Raw genomic sequence first — 12,907 nt, 5'->3', positions numbered from 1 at the left:
GAACTCGTCGCCGAAGCGGCAGACGGTGGACAATGGTTCGGCCAACTGCGCCCCATTGCGCATCGCGACTCGGGTTCTGTCTTGGCTGTCAAGATGGGGGCAATTGGCTGAAAGACTTTCGGGACCAAAAAAAGGTACTGCCCCAGTGAGGTCTTACTAAGTTAGTGAAGGTCTAGGCTGCAACGATTGCACGGTCATCTTTTTCCTGGTTGGACTGGATTTTAATTCTGGTTTTAGTTTTGGTCTTCTTTTCGTTCTTGCCTGACAGGATTCCTTGCTAATGCAGGAACAAAATCCACAGAAAGAGAATATAATCAACTTGAATCTGATAGTGTCTGTAAGTGAAATTGGATGGAATGCCTGGTGGGTTCTGCAATTCGGTCCGCTGTCACAGGGTCCAACATGCCGGGCTGGCCTTTTTTTTTTTTTTCTCTCTCTCTGTTATTGCATTTTTTTTTATTTTTCCTTTTCTTCGTCCTACTATTCCCTTTCTCCTTCATCAAGAGGGGTTTAAATACCCAAAGGATGACGCACTATTTAAAGCTGAAGTCGTTAGATTTCAAATAGCCCTAGCATTCAAGCCCGAGTGGACCTGACTAGTCGTACTACCCGTACTAATCGAATTAGTGAGTGACCTCATAAATCGTCTGCAGAAATGGACGAAAACGGTGTGCGGCTTCCCCGGATAGGCTACACTAATCCCTAGAAAAGTTAAACCACCTGAGATCTTCTGGAACGGAATCTCTCGGAGCCGATCTCCCGTGTCACGTGTACACGCGCAGTCAGTCCCTACCTAGTTGGGGCTAGCGCTTCTTCAGTGCTCCTCGGGAAACTCCATTTTAGATCTGATATTGAGATATACCCATGTTGATACGCATAGTTCGTTCAGATCGCTATACACCCCCTTCGAAAATCGGCATCGTGAACCCCGAATTGATAGCAACACTCATAGTTGGATTCTATTTTACACAGACCCTGCAATGACCTCCCAACCACCACCACAAGATCAACAGCAACAACCGACCGTCATGCCCGCCTCCCCCGCCCGGACCGCCACTCTTCTCTCCAACCTAGGATCGGTGACGTCGCGCGTCACCGCAGCCGCAACCAAAGCCGCCACGGAATCAAGACCCATCCGGCTTATCGCCGTTTCCAAACTCAAGCCCGCCGCCGACGTCCTTGCCCTTCACCAGCCGCCCGCCTCCCACCTGCACTTCGGCGAAAACTATCTGCAAGAGCTGCAAGAGAAGTCCAAGCTGCTCCCGCCTACCATCAAATGGCATTTCATCGGCGGGCTGCAGTCAAATAAGTGCGTGACGCTGGCGCGGGACGTACGGGGTCTCTGGGCCGTCGAGAGTGTCGATTCCGAAAAGAAGGCTTCCCTCCTGGACAAAGGATGGGGGGAGCGATCGGAGGAGCTGCGCGCCACCGACCAAGAGTCTCAGTTGCGGGTGTTCGTACAGGTGAACACCTCCGGGGAGGAGAATAAGTCCGGAGTCGATCCTGTTTCTGGTGCGGTGTCGCTCTGTCGCTTCATTCGGGAGAAGTGTCCACGACTTAAGCTGCAGGGGGTAATGACGATTGGGGCGATTGCAAGGTCGAAGGCGACCACGCCTGAGACGGAGAATGAGGACTTCGTGTGCCTGCGAGAGACGCGCGATCGGATTGTGCGGGAGTTGAAGCTGGAGGGGGAGGATGCCCGGTTGGAGTTGAGTATGGGCATGAGTGAGGACTTTGAGGGCGCTATTGCCTTGGGAAGTGATGAGGTTCGGGTGGGAACAACCATCTTCGGGGAGAGGCCGCCCAAGGACCAGGCGAAGGTGATCTAAATATGGGTGTAGGATCTGGGCTGTGTTATGACTTATGAACCTTGCATTCAAGAGGGGGCCCCCGGTAATCAGACAATAGAAGCACATGAGGCCTTAAATGGAGCATCCTACTGGTGTATATAATAGGTGTCTGTGACAGTACATTGCGGATGTTAAAATATATACCTCTTTATATCAGTATTCAATAAATACAAGTCGCTACCTCGCGTTCCTGCCAAGGTGACGAATAATAGGAAAGACAGTGAGAAAGGATTTACATAATTAGATGCATTATAAACTTTACGTTTCAACCGGCAAGTCCCGACCCCAGTACCGTAGGCTATGCATAACGATCGGACGTACTTCCCTGCGCCAATTTCTGCTCCATCTGCTTGGCCAGCGCTTGTGGCACGGCTTCTTGTGTGGCTCGGATGGTGATGCGATACATCTACGGAAAGCATGTCAGTTCAGCTATCTTATATTTTCCCTCGGACGCTGAGAGAGCTCACCATCTTCTCATAGTTAGGCTCCAGTCGTAGAAGGCATCCTGTCTTCCCGGTGCCAAAATGGAACACAGCACAGCCCACAATGTTCTTCGGGTTGGGATCCACATTGTCAACGATTCTCCAGCCGAATCCTTCCACAGTCTGCCGCGTGAACGACTCGTTGATGTCCTTTGCTTTTGCTACTACCCCAAACGTATTCTGTGCTTCAAGGGGTGGCCCACCAATCTGTCTCCACCGTTTAAAGAATTCTTCAGCTGACAAGGTCGACGGCTCCATGTACCGGTGCATGAGGACGGGAAGTTGTAACGTATAGGCCTGAAGGGCACCTGCAAGATAAGAGATGCGAATGGTAGGTGCATCAGTGAATGGCCCATTAGCCTCAAAGAAAAACGTTTGCTGGGTTTGACCGGCAGCCGGAACCGAAGGCTCGGGCAAGCTTTTGGAGTCTATCTTGAGGTTGGGCGCTGCACGGTTGTCTAACGTCGTCGTTAATGATCCAATAGGAAAGGACGACTTGTTAGAGATGTAAATTTTCACCACGCCCATATGGCCACGGTACTCAGATCGCAGGCCAACCTGAATTTGAGCGTCCTCAAACAGCACACCTTGCTCCTTGAAATATAATCGGTTGTACCCAATATCCCAGTCCGGCGTAAGATGGGCTGCGCTGGCCATATTCGGGGGAGGCGGAGCAGATGAAGCGCTGAGGTCCAGTCCTGCTAGGTCCCCTGTTGCACTAGATGCTGGCGATGCCGCTGTGCCGTTTGTTCCAGTGCTCGTGCCATTGACAATCGTAGTGAATGTACGCTTAAGCCCGGTATTCTGCGCCATAAGGACCTCCTTCTGATCTTGATTGGCGTCCTTGCCACCCACAACCCAGGTCTTCTTATCGGTTGTGCCAGCCGTCTTCTGGTGAAGCCGAGAGAGGAGAATTGATGCTCTCTCCGAGAAAGGCGGCATCTCGTCGCAAACTGTCCGCAGAAGATCGTCGGTAGGAAGTGTCGCCAGCGACAGGTATTCAAAAGCTCGTTGTTGAAGTTCTGAGTCGGGAGAGTGACTATACAGCCGGAATATATGAAGCAGCTGGGGCTTGATCTCAGGAAAGAGGTTAACAAATTTGATGAAAGATGAGAGAATCATCGCGCGGGTATTGTCGGTGCTGGTAATCATCTTAGCCTGCAATGCCAGGAACTGTTCGATGGGGCTGGAGCCTTGGTTGTCCGCAATAAGATGTCCAAATTCGCCCAGGACGTAGCATCCGATCTTCACCAAGCTTTCGTGGCAGTCGGTCTTTAGATAATTGAGAAGTGTGTGCGCCGCATAGGCTTGTAGCTCCTCATTGTTCGTCACGATCTGGATCACTCGTTGCCACACCTCATCGTTGACATGGTCACCCGCTAAAGATAAGAGCTTCAAGGTCATGTCAATGTACCACTGAGCGTCAGTAGCATACTTTTCCGTAAGAATAGCAACCTTCAGTACCATTTCCTCCCTGATTCCGTAATCGGCTGTCTGAAGGTACCGTAGAAGCTCATTCACAATTGGGCCGGCGTTCGTCGTGTCACACATGCTGTAAACCAGGTCCAGACCCTTGCGACGAACGCTAATATCCCTGTCTCTAAGTGATCCAAGAATGATGTTCTGGTGTTTCTTTATAGGATCAAGAGTCTCTGCCCTGGCTGCAAAGTGCGTCATAGCCTCGAGGCCAAGATACCGAACATTCGTCTCTCGCGATTGGATATACTTGCCTAGGCGTGACGAGACTTGCATCATGAGGCTGTGCTCAGTATCAAGGTGGATGAGGAGGTTGATGGCCTCGAAGAGCACGGCATTTTGCGCATTGTTCTGCTGGACGTTCTTCGGTGTATCCATAGCGATGTTCATGATTTGCTGTAAAGACTCACGGATAATCTCGCGGACATGACTGTCCTCTGTGTTACATTAGTCAGGATAAGAAAAACGAGTCGTAGGGCAGAGCAGGTGATACCTGACGGTGGGTAATATTGCAGCAGCCGTAGCAGCTTGACCTGAATCCAAGGACACGGCACTCGATAATAGAGGTAGTCCGGAGCAATATCATTATCAACTATGATTCTCTTCAGTCGCTGAGCAGCCTTAACGTAGCTCCCTCTGTACTCTTCTGGTTTGTCCTGGACCAATGCCATGACCAAGGAGGTGACAGATAGGGTGACACCCATATCTGGGTCGTCCATCAAAGATATTATCCGCTCGGCCCACTCGATCTGCACGATACCTGGGTATTTGCGGTATAGACGGAGGAGTGTTAGAGCGGCCTTCTTTTTTACAAAGGCCTTGGATGTGCTGTAAGCTATGTGTCAGTTTAGTTCAACCCGGATGAGCATATCAAGCCAAGATACAAAAGTCAACCCAAAAGCGGGGAGATGAGGAAGTAAGTGAAGGGGACCATAACGTACGGAGAAATCAGCAACCGGTGAACATCAGTTGACAGCGCTTCACCCATTTCCCTACCACCGACGTTGGCAACGGCATGCAGCGCCAAACAATTGTTCAATTCATTATGATCCAACAAATCCTTCCGGATACTGTTAACAACAAGATGCAACAGCTCATGCTGCTCATGGAAAAACAAAGTCACGGCCAAGTACCCGATCTGCTTCTCCGAGTACTTGGTCGAAGAGATCAAGTTGACGGCTTCCAGATGACCAAAGTCAACATCGTACCCTTGGATGTAGACATAGAGTAATTTGCAGACGTATTTCTTTTTCTGATATCCATTGAGACTTCCGCCCTTGAACTTTTGTCGGATATTAGCCAATTCCTTGTTCACCCGTTTCTCTTCCAACTCGCGCGCTCTAGCATTTCGCAAGTCGGCAATAAATTGGACTAAGCCTCGCATAGACGACATGTTGACTGATCCAGCATAGATATTGCCAGCAGAACCGCCGAGAACTGTGCTAATAATGAGATACCAATTCGTCTCCGGCGGGAGAAAGGCCCGTTTTGCCGTCCTTCCTCACTATTTCGTATGTGGAAAAAGCAAAGACACCACGTTGGTGAATTCAGTCAGTGGGGCAGCGTCATAAAAGCATATCCTAACTGCCTCAATTAAACCCTGACTTATGTATTTTCCAGCGCTCTGTCAAATCTCTCTAAGGTGCATAAAGCATGGTGCAAAGCTTGGTGCAGTATGTCTCGGGTGCGGAGCGATCTAGAGGGGATCAGATAACGCGACAAGGGGCAAGACGGAGTTCAAGTCGGCGCGGGGTTATCGGTGGCCGTAGCAGCGTAACAAGAAAGAAAACGGAGGATAGCGTCGGGGAATCCAAGTCGAATGAAGGAGTTCGTACACCGGTAAAAGGCCCAGCATTCAGCTATTAGTTCACCAACAGCTGTCTCTCTTTTAAGGAGCGAAGCAACCACCTCTCTGGGTTGAGCCAGTTCCGCGGCCGAGCCGGCGGATATTCCGCCAGTGCGGGAAAACGTTGATGCGTTGTGGCGGTGTCTCCGTATATGTAAACAGCTGCAAGAATTAAGCCTCGGGAAAATGAACCCGTAATGGAAGCAATTTAGCAGTACAAACAAGATTTCGTTTTTCTTTTTCGGGAAGTGGCGGAGGAAACTGCTAAAACCACATGGTATGTGGGGAAATACCTGCATCCTGCTCCTGGGGCTGTCAAAAACACTTGGTTGGAGATTTGGCACGATTATGAGCGTTTATATTCTCTACCGTTAGCCTTCATAAGCTTTGAAGCATTGGGTGAAATTATATTCAGTGTGTAGAGCTACCCGCTATCCGGAGACGGTTTTCACTTGCCCTGGATGGGGCAAACATCCATTTTATTATTCTAATGAGTAAATTTGGCAGGACCATAACCACTGCTGATGCAAATCGTTCATAGCAATACAATCAATAAGTCATGATGCAGTTCCGAGCACCAACCCAACGCCCTATAAGAACTCTAGGAATGAATTCGATGATAAAAAACAAACAAGACAAAATAGCAACCGAGAAATAAAAGTGAAAAGAACAATTACGACCGGAAGCGGGACGTGAAATCTGTCTCAATGCTCTCGACGGCTGCGTCGATAGCTTCAACCTTCTCACAAGTGCAGGAAGCTAACAAAGTTTGACATCAGTGAAATAGCTACAGGTAGCCAATTTCTACAAGATAACTCACAAGAAGGCCTTTTGCCGCATGCGCAAGCCTCGCCCGATACGGGATGGTTCTCACTCGGTGCGCGTTCACAGGTACATTGTCCAGCGGGGCGGGCCCCTTGAAAAGCGTTAGGGATCATACACTGCTAAATTTGGTGAGGAAAAACATACTACATGAGCACCGAGCCCCAGAGATAGTGTTTTCGGTTGCGGCCTTGTTGCAGGTGCAATGAAGAGCGCTCTCCTTGCCGCAGGAGCACTTGGCTTGAGCTGCGCAAACGCAGGACCCGTCTCCTGAGGTTTTACAACAGGTGGAAGTAGGATGAACCATTGTGTATTCTCGTCGATTTGGTAACAATAGAACACTAAGAAAAGAAGTCTTTGCCTTGAAACTGGTAGTACTTGGTTCTAGATGTATGACGTAAAGCCGAGGCGGATGCTTAATCAAAATGAACAAGTCGAGCTCGAAGACTTAGTGCACAGAAAAAGACAATTGACGATTTTGATGATCAAGTCAAATAGATCCCAATGATTATATTGGTTGTCTGCTGATAGAGAAGGAGAAAGTGATAGGAAAGATCATAGAGAAACTGGATATTCTTTGAGTTTTATACTTCCTAACCCCGAATTATAGTACAAAAGCAATTAGCAATGTCTGCACGCTGATTGGTCGACTGGCTGGGATCCCGTGATACCGTCACCAATCATGCAACGCCTGTTGTTGGCCATCGGTCATCGTTGGCGCAGGATTACTTTCACTCAATGCTGATTTGACGGTTTTCTTCAGGCGATGCTTCGAAGCAATCAAGTCGTCGAGTAACCTGCAATCTTTCGATGCCTACTGGTTCGGCACCGACATAGTCCCAAGTTGAGTCATGGTCGGTGTTGGATGCCTTATAGACCTACCTAAGTCTGTCTCGCATATACATCGAGTACGGCTTGAAACCTTACGCCATTAACAGGTTTCCCTACTTTATAGCTTCACCTTAGTCTACATCCGAGTGACGTCTTCTATGCTGTATGTTTTACCTCTCTACTAGTAGCTCTACGTGGGTAATTGCAAAGCCTCAAATTAGCCTGAGTAGAATTCAAGAATCAGAAAGGTAATATACTATATACTGCAGACAAACCCTACGTCAAAGGTGATCAGTAGGTGCATTCCCCCGAACAACAAGTTGAACCTCTCGCTCACACCCCTCGTATCTGGAAGAAATATTTTTTGGGATTAAAAGGGAAAGTGTGAAAAGGCGCAGAGGTGAAAAGCAAAGAGGAAGGTTGAAGATAACCTTGTGGGGGGGAAAAGGATAATAAACGCCAATGTAACATCTCGTAGCACAACTGCTAGCGAGTCCTATGCAAACAGAATTTTTTCCCCTCCTTATAAACACAACAACAGTAATAGACCTAGACCAAAATTAGGTAAATATGTACTGGAATGAAGATGCGAACGCCAAGTAGCACACAATACTAGCGACAGATAAAAAAAACAAATATAAAAGTATTAACCGCCCAGGAAGATATAAACCAGGGGTGAAGGACTGATTAAAAGAAGTCGAGACCAGCAGGAGTAGAGGAGGGAGTAAAACTGCCACCAACAGGCTCTGGGATCAGAGATAGTTGGAGTACTCGAATGGTTGGTTGCTAAACTTGGTCCTCAAGGGGTCCAAGGCTTGCGGTGGATTATTAATTCGGTCTTCAGTAGAGCCGCCAACAGATCCGTGTGACGCACTACCCGTGTCAGAGGGAAACGATGCAGGAAGGCTCATACTGGATGCATTGGCTTGTGTGTATGGCATAGCAGTGCTCATGCTATATGGATGGTGACTGTATGAATAGTGTCGATAGTCTGGAGCTTCTGAAACCGGTAGGGATTGCAGTGCAGGTATGTGTCTTCCGTGCGGTTGCATATGGGAGTTCAAGTCGAGCCCACCAAATCCTTTCGAGGCAGGCATCGTGAGCGAATGTTGGTAGCTATGTAATTGCTGGCCTATCGGCAAGAAGTCAGTTTCAAGCACAGCTACAAAGGGTATAAAGGTAATCCATACTATGACCGTCCATACCATATGCCATGGGTTGATCTGTTTGTCCTGTTGGTGAGACGGAACCCTCCAACTGTCGATGGCCATCATATCCAACAACCATACTAGTGCCTGGCCGGTTGATTCCATAATCCACTGGTCGCCGACCGTATGGCATACCAGGGTGACTGACCGGCTCGCCTGGTCGAGAATACCGGCCAGGAAAGTGCAGGCTTGGGTTGAAGGACGGCTCGGAAAAACTGCTAGATCTTGAGAATGGGAAGGCACTACGGTTGTGTCTCTGGAGATCGGGGACGGGTGTTGGCGCAGCCCGATTTGCTAATGTGCCATTTGGCATATAGCCCTCCAAATTCCGATCAGCGGCAGTAGAGGGGAAGCCACTTCCTGTTGTTGTCGAAGCTGAGCTTAGTGGCGAGATCACATAGTCGTCGTCATTGAGCCGTTGAAGTCCGTCCGTCAGTAGCATCTTTGATGCATTAGCGCCCGAAATAGAAGTCATATGGTAAAAGGGAAACGGAACCGGTGTTTCTGACGCAGTCTTGTTATCGAAAGGAGTCCTTAGCACTTGAGTAGTATCAAAGTCTTCCGGCAGTGCTCTAGATTTCAACATTCGCTCCCGATCATTGCTGGTAAGCCGCTTGAGCTTAGCTCGTCTATAATAATGGCATTAGTGTGTTATTGTGGTGGTGATAGAGAGCTGCAAGTGTACCTGTTCTGAAACCAAACCTGAACTTGCCGCGGTGTCAACCCAGGTATCTCTCTTGACAATCGTTCTCGGTGCGCAGCGTCAGGGTGTGCTTGACGAGTGAACTCACTCATCAAGAAGCGAGTTTGATTGTGTGTGAGTCTTCCAGTTTCGTCAGCCGGATTCCATGGATTTTGGACTATATCATGCCCGATTACTCACCGGAATCTTTTCATCTTCTTCTTCTCTGTTTTAGGATCTAATGCTGTTCTCGGCGACCCTATTCCATCGTCCGAAGAAGCTCCTGCTTCCACATTGTCCTTCTCGTGATCGTGTTGTTCCTCTTGGTCTCCTGTTCTTGCTTCTGGTGTCAACTCTCTTGGGGCTTGGGGGCTAGACCCCCCTCGAGGAATAGAGAGAAGTGGTTCACTATGGTTCAGTCTTTCGAGTTTCATTCGGGACAACGAAGCGTCACCATCAGCTTGGACATTCCGATTTCCCGAGGAATCCGAGGGCATTTCTACCCCGGAGTATCGAACCGAATTTGATTGACCCACGGGCGCTCCAGCTGGGAAGGCATTTTCAGCCTTAATAACGGCAGACTGCATGTCGACAGGCGTCTTTGCTGAATTGCTTTCTTTCTCCAACGATCTGGGCAACTCAGGGGAGACTGCCTTTGTCCTTGATGTAGCCTGTTCAACGTTCCAAGAAGGCGTCGACCAAGAATTCGTAATTGCAGTCAAATGAGAACTAGACGGAGGTGGCAAAGAGGACAACCAGATACAAGGTCCACTGACTGACATGGTACTGGAGAGATAAACTTCCTTACTCCATATAGTAGCGAAAGGATTCAGTCGAACAAAGATCAGCAGCCCAAACTCGATGTATCAGATCACTGATATCGAGATAGCCGCGGTTAGGTAAATGGGAATGCTTAATGATACTGCCCGTCAAGACTAGAGTCTCCTGAGCCCTAAACTTCGAACCAAGAGCGTCAATAAACGGAAGACAGGACGTGGCGTAAGATTCTGAGGAATTTCAAGTTGTTCCAGTTGTTGAAGAACAAACGTTGACCCCTGGATGCCTCTTCAAGACAATGATGGAGATGCCCAGTGTGAGCTTGAACTGGGACTGCTGCACGGAATGGGGTTGATCCGTCTCTTGAGTGCCGGTGTTTGCTTAGATATAAGGAGGACAATATAGAAAAGATCCCACGATGTTCGGCCAAGTGGGTGAAGGACAAAGACAGACAAGGTAGTGGAAATAAGACGAGGAAAGAAGTCCTGAACGACGGCCCTGATCACGTTCAATAAGCGGTCCGCCGGATCTTCCACGTTGGCCACCTTGAGGTAGTGCTAAGAATGCAACAACGGGCACGAAGGAACTGTCACCAATTGATGCGGGACCGGCGGAGACAGGGGACGAATAGCTGTCTCTTTTTGATACAGGGAGTTAACCCAAACGTTAGACGAGATACTAACGCGTAGACTGAACTTTAGAAAATGGAAGATAATAATAATAGTAATAATAATAATGAAAAAGAACAAGAAAAAATAAAAGTAAGTGAAGAGAGGAAAGGGAAAAGAGAGAATAAGAGGCCAGCTGTTTAGAGGGCAAACGATTAAGAGACTTGAAAGGGCCACAGATTGATAGTTCGGCACACGGAGATCTCACACCAGGCTACGATTGTTAACTTATTCCCCGGTAGTAATTAAGGGTGGCAGCCAACGATCACAAGGAGTAGAAGAACAGACGCAATAGTGGGAATGGTGGGTGGAAAGAAGGTTGGGTAGTGACTGGGGATCTCCCTCGACGGGTTCAAGTCTAACGTCGTATCGTATGCGCTAGAACCAACAGTTGTAGCAACGCTGATGGTGGTCACCTAATCTTCTGACCGGTAAACTCTCCCAGAGATGACAGCACCAACAGAATTGTCAAGCTGATACTTTCAAGAGTTGTCCCGAGCGTATATCAAATTATCAAGAGCTTCAAGTGAAGTAACGAGTGTCTTCAGTGAGGGACAGTAACAAGGGAAATAAGAACAAAAAACGAATAAAAAAATTCCAAAAATAAAAAATAAAAATGAGAGAGGAGGGAGGGAGAGCTTGCCAGGATAAACGATATACACTATGGAGGGAAAGAAGCAACAAGAATGACTACGCCGAAGCTAAAGTGGCGATGGAGCACTCCACCTGCATCCAAACAGAGTCAGATGGACCGAGACGGCCGCAGCCCTGCGTAAAGGGACTAGATAAGGGGTAAGGAATGGTTCACGATCCAACTTGCAAGTATGTCCGACTAACTGCTCATTTCAACGCAGGTCGCCTGTCTTCTCAGCGGAGGTTTACAATTCACAGTCATGATTGCATGTAAATTTTCCGAAGTGGAACCTGCGACCAAAACCATCGCATCGCACCGTGCGGGTCAACGAGTCTGGGACACCCTAGTCCGACACCCACAGCCATCCTCCTGGCTAGCCAACCGTTGTTTGAAGGGTAAATAGACCCTTGCTGGCTGGAGCTCATCCGACACCAATGTCGTTTTAGTGAGCACTGGTGCACCATGTGGAAGGGCTACCGACAGCGCTAGTCGTGCGTTGGCTCCATAATCCGCCGGAGACCGGGTTAGATCAAGGACCAAGTCCTCAGCCTAAGAACCACTTAGTTTAGCTGCTACCCACCTCCCATCCGTCCATCCCAAGAGGATACACATGCAAGTAACTCTCTCGGGCAGAAGTTGTCCGCAGGGAGTCAGGGAAAAGCAGGATGCGGGTGAAAATCTGAAATAACCGTTGGTCTCAAGCTGGAGAAGTTCTTCATTCTCCTTCGCAGGATGGAATATAAGTCTATCAGAGTAATAGGACGAGTCCACCTACGAGGACGATCGATCGACCGTTACTAGCCGGGTCCGCTGTCAACCACGCTCGGGTGCACGCCCATCTCAGGGCGCGCGCAGTAAAGACAGAGCGACCGTATACGTAGCAGTGGTACGTACAGCTTCTCGTACTATGCTAGCCAGAGGGCCACCAGATGGAGCAGCAGGTAAGACCACCATGCCTATCTCAGAATAGTTTAAGAGATAGCCAGGGTTTGCGGAGGAAATGAAGAATGTTTCCGAGTTTCGAGCCTCCTGCGGCCGAAAAGAGAGTGCTATTGAAGACGAGTGCAGGAAAGACCAGAGAGCGGACCATGCACTGGCCGACCTGAACGGTCTTTGAACCGAGCGTGACGCTAAAAATCGTGCAGTCAACGGTTGACTCGGTTGAGTGGCGGCCTCATGTGCTCTCCACTTAGAAGAGGGGGACAAATTGGCCGGGACAGACTAGTAAACGCTTCCATTGGCTCCACCGAGACAACTTGCATGAAACAGTTCAGGGAAATGAGACTGGAGGAGGGAAGTGGATAGAGAAGAAGATGAGAACCAATGTATTGTTTTGACGGGCCAAAGCAAATTAAAGGTAACGTACGTGAATATTAGATAAGATGTTGGAAACCGAAATAAGATTTATGGAAGAACAGGTAAAAGGGAAAGGGACAGAAAGCTGGTAGAAGAAAAATAAAAAAATAAAAAAATAAAAAAACAAAAAGTAAAAGTAAAAGTAAAAGAATAGGAAAAAGGTTCTGAAGATAGGGGAACCGACAGGTGGAAACAACGACAGTGGGGCATTTATCCAGCAATGAGAGTCAGGAGCAGGACTTGACCTGTTTAGGTATTTAGGGCTAATGGACGTT

At 48.5% G+C, this 12,907-nt stretch overlaps 4 protein-coding genes across 4 annotated transcripts; 1 reads left to right on the top strand and 3 right to left on the bottom strand.

Moving 5' to 3' along the window:
* Window positions 1–620: 620 nt before the first annotated feature.
* F9C07_1907894 (alanine racemase family protein) lies at window positions 621–2,057 on the top strand. The gene is made up of 2 exons (XM_041287317.2): window positions 621–626; window positions 881–2,057. The coding sequence occupies exon 2, from the start codon at window positions 981–983 to the stop codon at window positions 1,827–1,829; it is 849 nt and encodes a 282-aa protein (XP_041150660.1). The 5' UTR covers window positions 621–626; window positions 881–980; the 3' UTR covers window positions 1,830–2,057.
* A 91-nt stretch (window positions 2,058–2,148) lies between these two features.
* On the bottom strand, window positions 2,149–5,201 carry F9C07_13413 (vesicle coat complex AP-2, alpha subunit; the record flags this gene model as incomplete). Its single annotated transcript, XM_041294964.1, has 4 exons — window positions 2,149–2,256; window positions 2,318–4,245; window positions 4,302–4,636; window positions 4,750–5,201. The coding sequence occupies 4 exons, from the start codon at window positions 5,199–5,201 to the stop codon at window positions 2,149–2,151; spliced, it is 2,823 nt and encodes a 940-aa protein (XP_041150659.1).
* Window positions 5,202–6,327: 1,126 nt separating this feature from the next.
* On the bottom strand, window positions 6,328–6,783 carry F9C07_2229982 (copper resistance protein Crd2; the record flags this gene model as incomplete). The annotated part of the gene is made up of 3 exons (XM_071509853.1): window positions 6,328–6,413; window positions 6,475–6,570; window positions 6,624–6,783. The coding sequence occupies 3 exons, from the start codon at window positions 6,781–6,783 to the stop codon at window positions 6,328–6,330; spliced, it is 342 nt and encodes a 113-aa protein (XP_071367119.1).
* Window positions 6,784–8,059: 1,276 nt separating this feature from the next.
* On the bottom strand, window positions 8,060–9,979 carry F9C07_2063677 (uncharacterized protein; the record flags this gene model as incomplete). Its single annotated transcript, XM_071508688.1, has 4 exons — window positions 8,060–8,439; window positions 8,498–9,144; window positions 9,201–9,338; window positions 9,399–9,979. The coding sequence occupies 4 exons, from the start codon at window positions 9,977–9,979 to the stop codon at window positions 8,060–8,062; spliced, it is 1,746 nt and encodes a 581-aa protein (XP_071367118.1).
* Window positions 9,980–12,907: the final 2,928 nt, after the last annotated feature.

The sequence above is a fragment of the Aspergillus flavus genome, chromosome 7, assembly GCF_009017415.1.
Source record: "Aspergillus flavus chromosome 7, complete sequence".
Classification (NCBI taxonomy): domain Eukaryota; kingdom Fungi; phylum Ascomycota; class Eurotiomycetes; order Eurotiales; family Aspergillaceae; genus Aspergillus; species Aspergillus flavus.
The sequence above is the reverse complement of the archived record's forward strand: the minus strand, read 5'-3'. Positions and strand labels throughout refer to the sequence as shown.

Bases quoted from the DNA above. Each gene is read 5' to 3' on its own strand.
- F9C07_1907894 (XM_041287317.2), top strand. From the start codon at position 981: ATGACCTCCCAACCACCACCACAAGATCAACAGCAACAACCGACCGTC.